The sequence below is a fragment of the Bos taurus genome, chromosome 10, assembly GCF_002263795.3.
Source record: "Bos taurus isolate L1 Dominette 01449 registration number 42190680 breed Hereford chromosome 10, ARS-UCD2.0, whole genome shotgun sequence".
NCBI classification, from domain to species: Eukaryota; Metazoa; Chordata; class Mammalia; order Artiodactyla; family Bovidae; genus Bos; species Bos taurus.
This window is the reverse complement of record NC_037337.1, coordinates 101,859,792-101,874,910: the sequence shown is the minus strand read 5'-3', so window position 1 is coordinate 101,874,910 and position 15,119 is coordinate 101,859,792. Positions and strand designations below refer to the sequence as shown.

Genomic DNA, 15,119 nt, shown 5'->3' with positions numbered 1-15,119 from the left:
GCTTCCCCACACCTGGGCCCATCCACTCCTCCAGCCGAGCACCCAGCGTGTGGACAGGACTCCGTGTTAGAGAAAGCACGCTTTATTGGGACGCAGGCAGCCTGCCAGGCCCCTACACGCTGCGCTCGGGAGGGACACGAAACGCTCTGCCAACCGTGGCCAGTGAGCACACGGGCACCCAGGCAGGCAGCCTCCCACCTCACCCCTCCAGCAGCCAGGGCCCTCCCAGCCTCCCCTGGAAGGCAGCTCTGGCCTACTAGAGATAGAGCCCCTCTGGGGTGCCCTCCTGCTTTTTATAAAGAACATTTTCCTTCGACTTTTTGAAGTCTTCATTTGTTACTTTCATTCTGCGCTCTCTCAAGGCCATCAGACCAGCTTCTGTACAGATTGCCTGTAGGAGAGAACAGTGCATTCAGAGTGGAAAATACTTTTTATTCTAACAGTTCAGACAGCACTATTTTGAAATCTGGTGTTGGCATCCAGGCCAAACACAAATTTTTATCAAACTTGAATGTTTTAAACATTCTAATTATTTTCTCAGAGGACCTGAGGTGGCTTAACCTGGGAGTATTTCACTAAGGAAGAGGCCTGTCTTAGGTTCTAACTAGCTGTATAGCCTGGCAGGTCAGTAAATCCTCAAGGCTCCGCTTTGGTTAAAGGGAATAATCCTCCTAAGAAAGAGATAAAATGATATCCAGAAACTTAGCGGCCACATACAGTGACATCCATTTCATTTACCTACAGTCTTAAGAGAACATGTATTCTGGTTAAATATTTACAAGTTTCAGACAGTATATATTCGAATATATTCACTTTTTCAATAATCACTTGCCAAAAGTAAAACAAGAACCCAAGCAACGTGATGTGAGAGAAACACGGTCCTGGCTCTGCAGTCTCTCTGGCTATGGCCTCTAGCACCTCTCCTTGGAGTGATGTGGAGCAGAGTGTTTCTGCCCGTGAAAGACAAGTAGAAGCTGACACCTGGGAAGTGAGGGGAGGAGTGTACGGGGTTCACCACGTTGCAACTTTTCTGAAGGCTTGAAAAATCTTTCTAAATAAAAAGTTAAGACTTTAAATAATTTTACCTTCCTCCCCCGGTGAGACCAGCCTGGCTCCACAGATGCCAATGAGACGCAGGCCAGCGCAGGCAGCGGGACCAGTATCGGTGCCCGTGCGGGGAGCAGGCTGTGCCCAGTCACGCCTGCCGCGCCCGGCCCCCTCGGCGTCTGGGAACATGGGATGAAACAAGTAAAACCCAACCCAGCTCCTCACCTTGATGTCGGCACCAGAGAGGTCATCTTTAGCCATGATCAAGTCGTCCAGGGTCACGTCGTCGGCCAGCGTCATCCTGCTCGTGTGGATCTGGAAGATGCGCTTCTTGGTCTTTTCGTCGGGCAGGGGGAACTCGATCTTCCTGTCGATGCGGCCTGTGGGCACACAAGGTTTCCAGTCACGGCCTGGCGCCCGGCCCTGGCTGAGAGGCCTCCGTCTCACCTGAGTGATCTCAGTCACACAGCGTCCCGTGCCAAATCTTAAAAAGCGTCTTGAGGCTAAAAAAGGTCAGGCTACACAGAGTACATCATCACAATCCCACTTGATATTCTCTCCGGGGACACAGTTTGGTAAGTTACTCAAGCTTCACGGCGGGATCTGCCTTCACACCACCACCTGGTAACCTCCCTCCCCAAAGTGCCCTTTAGAAACACAAATCCACCGAGCGCGTCCTCCCCCCGCGGCGGGGCGGCGCGGCGTGACCTGGTCTGATGAGGGCCGGGTCCAGCGTCTCTATCCGGTTTGTGGCCATGATGACTTTCACGTCTCCCCTTGAGTCAAAGCCGTCCAGCTGGTTCAGCAGCTCCAGCATCGTTCGCTGAATCTCCCTCTCCCCGCCTGAGTTGGAGTCGTACCTGGGAGAGGAAGCCAGGGGGACGTGAGGACCCCGTGGCCTGGCTGGTGGAGGCACTCGGGACACGGCTGTCTCCACCCGTGTGTCCCACCTGCCCAGAGCCCAAGCTGCACCCACAATATCTTCTTTGTGGCCATTTTCATGCCTGAAATTGTATCCTTTTTATTCAGTCTCCACATGTGAGCTCCTCGAGGGCAGAGACCCATCTTTACCGCTGTCTCCAGGGTCCAGAGGGGGCCGGGCTCTGAGCTGGCGCTCACGGCACGGCTGCGGACGGACCGAATCCACTGACCGGGAGTCGTGCCCGGTACATGGGGAGCGGCACCGGGACCGTGGCAAGCCAGCACGCAGCCCCTCCGGGGCCTGCCCACGGTCCTCGTTCTCAGGGCAGAGCGGCACCGTGTCCACCCCTTAGTGACCCGAAAGAGGGAAGGCAAAGTCTACCTTTTCGTCCCAATAGCATCAATTTCATCAATAAAGACAATGGATGGTGCGTGTTCTTCAGCGACTCGAAACAGTTCCCGAACGAGCTTGGGGCCGTCGCCCAGGTACTTCTGAATGAGTTCAGAGCCGACCACTCGCAGGAAGGTGGCCGAGGTCTGGTTCGCCACTGCTTTGGCTAATAAGGTTTTCCCTATTTTAGATTGAAAAAGAAAGGAAAAAACCTTAAGTGCTGTTTTAACTTTAGAACTCTCATTACCACCTCAAAAGACATGAAGAATGGGTGGATCCCTCTATGAAAAGCATGTTCTCAAAGCAGACAAGGAAATTAAAAAAAACTGAAATACATATTTTGATTATTTTTAACTGTTTTCCTAAATTCATCATGATAATGTCAGAAAGTACTCTTATTGCAAGTTACTCAAAGTTGCACATAATATTCACCTGACCCCATTCAACGAGGGTTAGAGAACCAAACTCAACTCCTACGAGACTATCAGTGCTGAAAAAAGGCCGGGGAGCACCAGGCTTGACTGGAGGACAGAGCACGCTCCTGAGCAGGCCTGCTGCACCCCGGGGCCACCTGCAGGGGTCCCCAGGCTCTGGGCACCGATCAAGGACCAGCTCCTGACGAAGCCCACGACTGACCGCCACTAGCAGCTCAAGAGACTTCCCTGTCTGTGCTGTGCCCTCGTGGGACGCTCCTCACTGCTCTCAGGGCAGCCCTGACACTTCTCTCTCAAGTCGAGAACCAGAGTCAGCAAGGGTACCCACCCTGAGAACGTCAGAGCGCGAGACCTCGGCCCTGGGATGGTGACAGCTGGGAGAGGGCCACCCTCGGGCCCGTGTGGGGGAGGGAGCTGGCCAGGGACACACGGGATTCTGGGCCAGTGGTGAGGGGGACAGAGATCTAAGCTCTGCGACCAGGCGAGGCAGTGAGCTCCTCAATCGGGCAGAAGCTTCAGATGCTTATGAAAGGGCTGGACTACTCCCCGAGGGCGTCCGTTAAGGGCGGCAGACAGACCAGAAGGACCTCCTAAGTGGACGAGACCTTCCGGTCCAGACGCAGCCAAGCGCGGCTGCCGGGATGTTCAGCGAGCAGGGGGACCCCCAAGTGTCGCTGGCCTCTCCTGAAACCTGCTTTCCTGGGCTAAGAGGCTGCAGCAGCTCCCCGCCTCAGCACAGCGTCTCCCTGTCCCTCCCCGTGGGCGGTCCTTGATACAGATCCTCCTGCGAACACGGCTCAGTTCACTCCCATCAAACAACCTCCCTTCCTCTGGAATTCACAGAGCAGTGAATTTACTAAGCCCTGAACTACACAACCCATGGAGGTCAGCCCACTGCCTGATGAACCAAGTACGTCCGTGCGTTTTTACCTTTACCCACGCACTCACCCGACGTGATACTCCGTCGCCAACAGCCCGGGGGAGCGCCCTGGTCTCAGCAGCACAGGAGCGCGGTCCCCGTGGGCCCGCACCTCTGCCGAGGCCTGCCACGCTCCGCACGTGGTCGGGGTCCTCAGGGAAGGGAGCAGGCATCGGCGCCTTCTAAAGCTCCCACGGGGATGCCAACGTACGGCCCAGGTGGAGCACCCTGTTTCCATTTTTTCTCACAAACTATTTTCAGTGGACTTACGTTACTCTTGATACTGAAAAGCACCATTTTGCAACATGGGCATCTCGCACATCCGAGCACACCACAGGAGTGCTGGGGGTCTGGACGTGCGCTCACACTGAGCAGGCACTTTTGGGGGGTGTCTCCTGGGGTCTCCTTTCTATTGTGACTCCTACGATCGTCAACATATTAACCCTGTGAGGCCCGCAGTCACGAGCCAACAGCTCAGTTCTCAGCACACCTGTGCAACAGCACGACGCCCTTTCACGTGACAAGCGTGCTTCCAGCGGGGCTGTTTATTCACAGCGTCCAATATGTCACTCAGAGCACATCTTTAAACTGAGGACTTGAGGCCCTCTCACTCAACGGCCAAGTGGTTATAACCAGCTAATGCTGCTGCTCAAGGAACGAGCTCAGTGCCTGGAAAGCGACCAACGCAGAGCACACACACCTGTGCCGGGCGGACCATAGAGAATGACCCCCTTGGGGGGCTTGATCCCCATCTCTTCGTAGTATTCAGGATGAGTGAGAGGAAGCTCCACGGACTCCTACAAAACAAACACGGGGTAGAGATGACAGGCTTTCCTGCTGAAACGTGTCCTGTCCATTCACTGGCGTCAAGGGTGTGTCTCAGTTGCAACAAAAACAAGCTAACATTTCCACTGTTGTTGTCAGAGACAACGCTGACCCCAGCGGCAGCCAGGCCACAGTGCAGAGGACCTGGGTTCCACGGGGCTCCCGGCGCCCTCCTGTCTCCCTCACACACCCGATTTCCCGAGAGTCAGCCCTGAGTGACATGTAACAGGGACAGTCGCCCTTGCCGAGGAAAGGACTATAAAGCGTGGATCCACACTTCCAGTGAGACTGCAGCGAGCGAGGCTTCCTGCTGCTGTCCCACCTCAAGCCAGGATGGCTCCCTCCCCACTGCCGGAGCCCCTGGGGCGCTGAGACAGCTCTGAAGGCCGAAAAGCCCGCAGCGGGCCACCCCGTGTGCCCCACCCAGGGCCGGGACTGCGGTCTAGCCCAGAACTGTGCGCCACCGCCCTGCCCCAGACATCACCTGGGGCTTTCTGTGTAGCCTCAGCTGCAGTCAACCAACTGGAAACACATTCACACAGATAATTACTAAATGTTACATATGAAGTGTGTTAAGCTGCAGCTGCTATAAGAACTATCATACAATTTATTCTTACTTCTGTTACTTAACTCAGTATTAGCAACACAAAATACCGCCATTGGCCAGCTCTGGGTCAGTTACTGGTCTGATCAATAAAGAAAAAACAGGACTTCCCTGGTGGCCCAGTGGTTAAGAATCTGCCTGCCAACACAGGGGCACAAGTTGGATCCCTGCTCCAGTAAGATTCCACGTGCTGAGAGGCAACCAAGCCCACGTGTCACAGCTACTGAAGCCCGCCTGCTCCGGGGCCCTCACCAGAAGGAGCCACCACAGTGAGGCCCACGCACCGCCACGGAGTAGCCGTGTTTGCCACAACGAGAGAAAGCGCCCTGCCTGACACAGCAGCAGAGACCCAAGGCAGCCCAGAACAAAGCTAGAGGAGAAAACACGCGGAGCAGCTGCAGGCGCCCTCACGAGGCGGCAGTGAGCAGCGAGGCTAGCCCAGGGCGGGCTCCCAGACGCACCTTGATTTCCTGGATCTGGTTGTCCAGCCCCCCGATGTCGGCGTAGGTCTCTTGGGGCGCCTTTTCCACCTTCATCACTGTGACCAAGGGGTCCGTGTCGTCCATCAGCACCCCGATCACCGCGTGCACCTGAGAGGAAGCAGGGACTTTCACCGCCGGATCCCGAGGCACACCGCCTCTGTCCGCACTGGGGTGGCAGCCATGGAACCCGCCCTGCCCTCGGCCGTGCTCCGGCGCCGGCTCCACGGGACGGGGGCAGCCTGAGGGGAAGCGCCCCGCGCAACGCCTGACCTTGTGGTTGAGCAGCACGGAGCAGCCGGGCTCCAGCAGGTCCTTGTCTACGAACGAGAGGATGCTGACGTAGTGCTCCGAGCCCACAGATGTGGACACGATGGCGTGGTTGTCATCGATGATCTCCTCCAGGGTCCCTACTGACATCGGCGTCCCCCGGAGGTCATCCACCTTTGACCTCTCCTCCTACGTGAGAGCAGGCCAAGAAAGAGCGGCTCAGACTAAAAAGCAGACGGCGCGGACAGTTCGCTTGATTTAAACACAGTTGGTGCTTTTAAAAGGCGGCTAAATAATAATCCGTTAAAGCCTGAAAGGCTCAGCTGTTTAGTTCTCGGTTCTACACAGAATTTGTGAAAGAAACAAGTTACAGTCACTTGATTTAAACACAGTTGGTGCTTTTAAAAGGCGGCTAAATAATAATCCATTAAAGCCTGAAAGGCTCAGCTATTTAGTTCTCGGTTCTACACAGATTTTGTGAAGAAACAAGTTACAGTAATTTGCCAATTTACCTCTTGCTTTTCTTCTAACGGCTTCATCTGCTCCTGGTTTCTAATGAACTCCTCCTCCATGAGGAGATAGTCTTTAATTCTCTCTAGCTTCAGCAGTTTTAACCGGCACTGAGTGTGAGGCGTCACTGTGATTGAAAAACAGTCTTGTTATACTTGGAGCCTGAAGTCTGCAATTAATTCAGTTCACCCTTGGAGGGGGGGAAGTTAACACTTAAAACAAGCTTATTTTTAGTTGGGTAGACTCTGAGAAATGCAGTTTAGTGACCTGAAGTAAGCACGTGCCTAAAGGCAGAGGGGAGAGCGATGAACAGACAGAAATGCCACCTTTACCACATACTAATTATCCGTAACTTGACTCTACTTTTGAACTTTATATGCTCTTCTGCTGGTCTGATGACCTTTTTTATCAATACCATACTGATTCACTATAACAGGTCAATGGCACATTTTAAGCTGCCTGACTCAACTATTAACTGAGCACTGCTTTAAAAATCAGTTTACTGCACTTCAGCCGGAAGAGGCTCGTCCAGGTGGTAGATGAGGGTGGTGGAGGTGTCTGAGCTGAAGTCTGCAGGGATGAGGCGCAGGCGGCCGTGGAAGCACTGCAGAAGGACGTGTTAAGCGGAGGGAAGCAGAGCCCCGACGCGCGAGGCAGAGAGTGAACCACACGCAGAGGGCGAGAGGCTGAGGCCAGAGAGGCGGGCCGAGTCTGCCGCCTGTTCTGCGTCTTACTCCTTATTTAGCAGGAAGACTTGAAAAATCTTATGTTCGGGCATAAACTCATGCTGTGAGTTCCAATACAGTGGCATTCCATTTTTTCATGAAATAAGTGTACCTCTAAGGTAACCAAGCTCAACCTGAGTTTTCTACCCTGACCCTGTACTCTAATACCCTAGAGAAGCTGCTTATTTAAAAGAAATTAATGGACTTTCCTGAAGTGAGATACAGTTGTATCCTCTGTATACTGTTAAAACTAAAACATAGCTTTTATTCCAACCTAGAGAATGCCACACACAGTCACAGGCCTGGAGCTTCAACCACACGCTACTTCCTGTCTGTCCACACTCAGCCCTCTAAGCTGAACACAGAGACGGGGCCCCCGGGAACTGGAACCGCATCATTACCCAGGGGCAGTTTGCTGGCAGCATCTGGTCCCTTTGTCTTCTTCTTCTTTTTCCCAACTCGAGTTGGTACAGGAGGTTCATATTTCTTTTTCTTGTCCTTGGGTTTTCAGAACGGCGTAGAAAAAAAAAAAAAAATCACAGAGATCATATTAAAACCCAAACGTAGTTCTGCAGGACCGTCATCTATTTCCAGGTGGTATAATTTTCCCTGTCCTTTAGGATGTTATTAAAAACTGTCCTTAAAAAAAAAATAAACAAGAAAATTTGTTTTTCATTCTTTCAATTTTTATGTGTGAACATAATTATCTTTTTTTTTAATATATAATACACACTAATAGACTATTCAGCAGAGATATTACTCCCTGCTGACTACTCTCTGTCTAGTCAAAGCTATGGTTTTTCTAGTAGTCATGCATGGATATGAGAGTTGAACTATAAAGAAAGCTGAGTGCCGAAGAATTGATACTTTTGAACTGTGGTGTTGGAGAAGACTCTTGAGAGTCCCTTGGACTGCAAGGAGATCCAACCAGTCCATCCTAAAGGAAATCAGTCCTGAATATTCACTGGAAGGACTGATGCTGAGGCTGAGGCTGAAACTCCGGTACTTTGGCCACCTGATGCGAAGAACTGACTCATTGGAAAAGACCTTAATGCTGGGAAAGATTGAGAGCAGGAGGAGAAGGGGACGACAGAGGATGAGGTGGTTGGATGGCATCACTGACTTGATGGACATGAGTCTGAACAAGCTCTGGGAGTTGGTGATGGACAGGGAGGCCTGGTGTGCTGCAGTCCATGGGGTCACAAAGAGTCAGACACGACTGAGCGACTGAACTGAATAGGTCATTCAATAAGGAACAGAGGTCAGAATTCAAAGTTACATGCCAGAAGCTGGAGTTAAATAATTTGACACAACTTTTCACACCTAAGGACGTTAAGCACTAAAATCACAGACGGTTTACCGCTTCTGGAATGTGACTACTTTACATCTAAAAGTTATTAATTCATTAATACCTACTTGCTGGTCAATACTCTCTTGTAAAACATGAAAAGGCTATTTGAATTCCCAAGACCTTCTCAGCTGAGAGCTGACGTTCCCACAATGCACTCACATCGCAGACACCTGGCTTCACACTTATTTACCTTATCGTCCTTCTTGCCGCCTCCAGGACCGTGGCCACCACTCTGACTTTGACCCTGAAAAAAAATTTAAGCAGAGCATTAAAAAAATTCAGGGGAGTTTCCCTGGTGGCTTAGTGGTAAATAATCCACCTGTAATGCAGGAGATGCATGTTTGACTCCTAAGTCAGGAAGATCCCCTGGAGAAGGAAATAACAACCCACTACAGTATTCACGACTGGGAAATCCCAAGGACAGAAGATGCTAGTGGGCTACAGTCCACAGGATCTCAGAGAGTCAGACATGACTTAGTGACTAAGCAACAACAACTTAAATTTAGAACACCATCATTTCAAAAAACCCTCATTCTCCTGTGATTCTAAGACACCAACACTCCCCCTCATTTTAACATTTCTGAACTCAAGGTACACCTTGCAGTCAATGTGTAAATTTAACGTGGCAAAAATTTTTTCCTGAAAAGCTGTTAGTAAATCAGTGCTGCACTTTGCCACAGACTGCATCTTGAATCGAGGACAACTCCATTAAGAAAAGGGATGTAATATTGTTATAAGGGCTTCACAGATGGAGCTGACAGTAAAGAGCCTGCCTGCCAATGCAGGAGACAGGTTCGATCCCTGGGTTGGGAAGATCCCCTGGAGGAGGGCATAGCAACCCACTCCATGGAGAATGCCTGGGAAATCCAATGGACAGAGGACTCTGGCAGCCTACAGTCCACGGGGTTGCAAAGAGCTGGACACGAGTCAAGTGACTCAGCGTGCACGCACAATGTGTCATGAGACCAAGACCCTAACCATCCCTTCCTGAGGGGAAGGTACAGACCTGGATATTTTCTAATATAAAACTACCCAGCTGAGGCCACCAAGAGTATGCAACTGGGCCATGATGAGAGCTCGTCATTTAACCTGTTCAACAATCATGTGTCAATCACTGACTCCTTACGAAGGACACACCAAGATCCAGGAGACTCTCCTTTCCATGGCAGCTTAAATAGCACCCATCCCTAAAGTCTGGGGCACTCAGGTAGGTCCTTCTTCCCAATTTAAAAAGCTGAATCACCATAAGCTATCAAGAACTTAGTGTATTAGTAAGTTCAGGAGGATTTCTGATTTTAAAACAGACCCTTCAGTTACAGGACAATGTCTTACACAGAGCAAGGTCTCAGAAACAACAGCTTTTTAAATAAGCAATAGTGAATTTACTTGATTAGAGGGCCCTCTGCTGCTAAGTCACTTCAGTCGCGTCTGACTCTGTGCGACCCCATAGACGGCAGCCCACCAGGCTCCCCCGTCCCTGGGATTCTCCAGGCAAGAACACTGGAGTGGGTTGCCTTTTCCTTCTCCAATGCATGAAAGTGAAAAGTGAAAGTGAAGTCGCTCAGTCGTGTCCGACTCTTAGCGACCCCATGGACTGCAGCCTACCGGGCTCCTCTGTCCATGGGATTTTCCAGGCGAGAGGACTGGAGTGGGTGCCGTTGCCTTCTCCGAGAGGGCCCTCTAAGCCCCCTCAAATCACTTCCACATAGGCACCTGTAAGTTCAATCACCAGCTTCAGTATCAAGATAAAACAACCCCCTAAAGGAATTAAGGTCGAATCTATTTCCCCATTTGCAAGATTCTAAAAACTTTGCACTTTCTTCTGAAGAAGGTAATTAAGGGCTCTGAGAAATTTGGGGAAACACAATTAGTTTTACTGCAATAAGCCGTCCAAGTTACAGGCCTTTAACAATTTGGCTTAGAGGTTAAGGCGTCTGCCTCCAATGCGGGAGACCCGGGTTCGATCCCTGGGTTGGGAAGATCCCCTGGAGAAGGAAATGGTAACCCACTCCAGTATTCTTGCCTGGAGAATCCCATGGACAGAGGAGCCTGGCGGGCTACAGTCCACGGGGTCGCAAAGAGCTGGACACGACTGAGCCACTCGACTTCACTTCACACCCCTCGGGACACGTGCTGTTGACGGGGCAGCCAGTGTCTGCGGTGTGTTTATTAGGTGCCTAAGTCTGTACAGGGCGTTTTCCTTCACTATCACATTTACACCAGGCAGTTCTTCAGGCAGGTTTCACCATTACTACTTCCTAGATGAGGGACTGCAGTGCCCTAAGAACACGGGCTGTGGAAATAAACGCATCCAGGTCTGGATGCCGCCTTCATTCCTAACAGTCTCTGTGACCTCAGGGAAGTAGAGTCAGCTCTCCGAGCCTTGGTGTCCTAACTGGAAAGTAGGGATGACATTAGCTCCTCTATGTTGCTGGAAGCGAGTAACGGAGGTAAAACCACTTCTGCATGACTCACAGTACCTACTCACCAACACAATGTTATTGCTGAATAAGAAATGTTAGGGTCAGGACCTCCTCGGGCTGGTTAAAAAGTCTGGGCTCCGAAATCCTTTCTGGTTCAGGTCTCCGCCCCTCCCCATCTCTGTTTAAAATCCATCCTGGTTCAGGTCTCCCCTCTCCTGTTTCCCCCATCTCTGGCTCTGTCCAGGCCGCCTTATCTTATTGGACCGCTTGTCTCCCAACTGAGGTTTCCAGGTCTAGTCTCTTCCCTCACCCATTCGGATATTACCTTCTACAACAAAGAGCTGACCCTCTGAATCGCCTCAAAAACCTTCAACGCCTGGCGCTTGCCAAACTGGCTTCAATTAACCTTTCCCAGGTTTGTCTACCCGTCCCATGACCCTCCACGTCTGGCCGCACAGGAGGACACTTCCCCGAGGCAGTCCCAAACGTCTCCACGTCTGGGGCATTTACACGATGCTTCTCAGCCTCAAGTGACTGCGTGCGTTACACTAAACGGTAAGCGGCGTGCTGAACAAACAGAGCCTACGAAGTTGCCACCATCGTTACCCTAGTTTACAGACAAGGAACTGAGGCTCAGAGAGGTTACGTGACTTGACAGCTGTCACAAAGCTGGTCGGAGAGACAGCGCAGTCCTGGCCACTGGACACCTGTATCTGTGCTTCTCTACTGCATGGGTCACTAGTAGATCACAGCACACCCCCAGGCCCTGAGGATAAGAATAACGACCTCCAGGGACTGCTGAGAAGAATAACGAGCAAATGTTGGGAAAGTACTTGCCATGTGCTTGTCAGGCCTAGAATACTGCTACCAAAAAGTCCTTCCAGGACCTGCTTGAGTCTGCGGCGGGACCTGCTGCTGCTCACCATACAGACCAAACATACACCCGCTCAGGCCCTTTGCCCTTCCAGTCCTACTAGGACCAGTCTTCCTCGGGTACCTGCACAGGCTCCCCTCTCACTGGACTCAGGCTTCGCCTCCTCACTGAGGCTCGCTGACACCCTGTGTAAAACGGCCACCTCTCCCGCCCTTACAGAACTGCCACAAGCAAAGGCCACTCGCCCGTCCCCATCCCGCCCCGACACAGCATCACATACTCCTTTCTCTGTCTCTGTTTAACCTGCCTTCTAGAGAATGCAAGCTTCAAGAGACAAAGACTGGCTCAGTCCTGCCCGTCCTCTGTATGTGCAGCGCCTAGAGCAGAGCCTGGATCCCGCCCCCTCTCCCCCCACCAACCCCTCAAAGAGCGGCATCAACCCGGGAGCAAAGAAACCAACGCGAGCTAAGCGAGGCCCCGAGGCGCCTGTGCACCGCCCCCGCGCCGCGCGGCCCCTACGACCCGCTCCCACCGTCCCCTCTGCCGCGCGGCCCCGAGGCGCTTGGCCCGGTGACTCGAGGAGGCTTCGGCCGAAACGCCCCGCGCCGAGGGGCAGCGCCCGGCTGGAAAGGGACAAAGCCAGCCCACCTCCGCCGCCCCGCCGCCCCAGGGGCCCGCCCGGCGCAGAGCCCCGGCCCCGGGGAAAGGCCGGCCGGCCCGCCGTGGTCCTCAACGCGCTCCCCAGGCGCCTTCGGGCCTCCCCGGAGACCGGGGCGGGCAGACCCGGGGCCTCCGGCGGCGGCCGGCTTCTCTTGCCGTGGGCCGCCTGCACCCATCGCCACGGCCAGCCGAAGCCCTTAGTCACTCACCATCTTGCTCCGGCCGCTCCAGCCGCCGCCGCCGCCGCCGCCGGAAGTGCGCCGCCAGGGCAGTGCGTCAGGGCGGAAGTTGCCGGGGGCGCCACGGAAGCCGACAGGGGCCAAATCTCGCGAGGCTCGGGCTGCGCCCTCTGGGCCTGTGCGAGCGGACGGGCGGTGATGCTCTAACTCTCAAGCGAGACGTGGGTCTTGTTGAGCTTTCACTTGAAAAAAATGTTTAAATCGCAGTTATTAGGTTATTGTCAACAAATTAAGACAATGACCTCTACTGTCAAAGGCAATTGTGAAGATATAAACAATTTTAAATAGGCCAAAATCAAAATGAGACCTTGCCTTAACTTCTCCAGGAACCGGAGTAGTCTTTGGAACCGCGAGGTTGACATATACTTTTGCACCAGCATTTCACGTCTAATTTGGTCTCTGGAATTAATCTGCTCATCTGAGAAGTTGTCTCATGAAGCATCTAAATCTGGTGGTTTGTTTTTTTCCTGATGACTTGTGACATCTGGTCAAAATGCCGAATGTTGTCTTAAAAGTCCTCATCTTGCACCGCGTTTGTATCCTCATGTATTACATCCATCAGGACATCAGAAAGAAACAAAGCTGCGACTTCCCCGGCTGTCCAGGGGCTAAGACTCCCTTCCAATGCGAGATAAGATCCCACATTCAGTTCAGTTCAGTCGCTCAGTCGTGTCCGACTCTGCGACCCCATGGACTGCAGCACACCAGGCCTCCCTGTCCATCACCAACTCCCAGAGTTCACTCAATCTCATGTCCATCTCATCGGTGATGCCATCCAACCATCTCATCCTCTGTCGTCCACTTCTCCTCCCATCTTCAGTCTTTCCCAGCATCAGGGTCTTTTCCAATGAGTCAGCTCTTCGTATCAGGTGGCCAAAGTATTGGAGTTTCAGCTTCAGCATCAGATCCCACATGCCACCCTGCCAAAAATATCGAGAACATAAAACAGAAGCAGTGTTGTAACATTCAAAACAGCCTTTAAAAAAGAAAATAAAGATGGCAAGCACCCTTTTAGTCTCCAGAGACTTCCATAGTAGGTGTTCAAAACACTGAACTGGAGAGATGGATTTGTCTGATCTGTCCCGCAACCCCCTGCCCAATTTTGAAACACTAAAAATATTTATCTAACACACAACAGGAAACGACTCTTTCCATTCATCACCACTAAAATGCTGTAACGGAAAGTGTTGATAACTGTCCGGCTCCAATAACAAATCTGGCATCTACTTCATGCATGAAATGATGCGATAGGTTAGGGGCAAGACAGCTCTCCCTTCATGACTGCTGAAAACAATTCCAGAGTTGTACAGAATGTCTAGGCAATCTGTGTGTAATCTGAAGAAGTGTTGTGTTCCTGAGATGGCATCACGTTTGAAGAACATGGGCTAGTAGTCTCAACGTAATTATTCTGGAGGATATTCACTAAGAGGTACTTCTTAACACAGAGCAAACCTGGTCCTCTCTTTTCTCCCCATCACGGACCCCCGTATTCACTCAGCTGACAGCCAGCAACGTATAGGAAGAAATCAACAGTTGAGAATTTCTCTCCGCAATACACTACATCTTTTATTTAAAAAAGAATAGTTGAAGAGGCAGTCAGCTCAGGGGTTAAGAGTGTGGGCTGCCACTTCCAATCTCCTTCCTGGCCTTCTCCCCAAGGTGCTGTGTGGTCTTGGTGAGCTATTTAAGTCCCTTTGTGACTCAGTTTTGCTTTTGTGAAACTCAAATCTTTGCATTCAGTAAATTAGGAGCTTGGGATTAACATACACACACTATCGTTAATGTGTGTATCTATTTATCTATATATATAAAATAGATAAACAATAAGGACCTATTGTATATATGGGGAAAGAATCTAAAAGAAGAATGAATGTGTGTGTATGTACATGTTGTTATATGTGTACACACACAGCTGAATCACCATGAGGTACACCTGAAATTAACACAACATTGTAAACCAGCTATACTCCAATAAAAGTTTTTAAAACCATTACTCCTTCACAGAGTCCTTGTTTCAGGACGGAAGTGCCTGGAATTTTAAGCATCAGCTACAATTAGTAGTAGTAGTATTTTTAATATACAAGTTTCTCCTGGTTTCCTCATTCTGTTCTACATCAGATGGTCACATGTTGCTCACAAAATTTATAATCTGTTGGTGCAAAGCAGAGAAAAATGAGCTTCTGCTTCCTAAGCCAAGATCAGAAACTAGCTTCACAGGGGCAAGGAAAGATCCCAGGACCTAGAACATAGACTCGATAGAGTCCATGTATTATAGTTAGGAAGGAAGCTTCTCCCCAGACCTAGAGGATAGTGGGAATGAGAGAGAGGCTTACGAGGGAGGGATACATGTATGCATGTGGCTGACTCACTTCACTATACAGCAGAAAGTGGCACAGCACTGAGAGGCAACTGTACCCCAATTAAACAAAGAGCACATGTGAAGCTGA

At 51.2% G+C, this 15,119-nt stretch overlaps 1 protein-coding gene across 2 annotated transcripts; it reads right to left on the bottom strand.

The window, feature by feature from the left end:
* Nucleotides 1–66: 66 nt before the first annotated feature.
* PSMC1 (proteasome 26S subunit, ATPase 1) lies at nt 67–12,708 on the bottom strand. 2 transcript variants are annotated; one of them, XM_024997342.2, is made up of 11 exons: nt 10,082–12,708; nt 8,667–8,720; nt 7,527–7,623; nt 6,403–6,527; nt 5,894–6,079; nt 5,603–5,731; nt 4,413–4,509; nt 2,351–2,540; nt 1,756–1,907; nt 1,273–1,427; nt 67–391 (listed from the first exon to the last, which is right to left on the bottom strand). In XM_024997342.2, the coding sequence occupies exons 4-11, from the start codon at nt 6,460–6,462 to the stop codon at nt 257–259; spliced, it is 1,104 nt and encodes a 367-aa protein (XP_024853110.1). In that variant the 5' UTR covers nt 6,463–6,527; nt 7,527–7,623; nt 8,667–8,720; nt 10,082–12,708; the 3' UTR covers nt 67–256.
* Between the last annotated feature and the right edge of the window lie 2,411 nt (nt 12,709–15,119).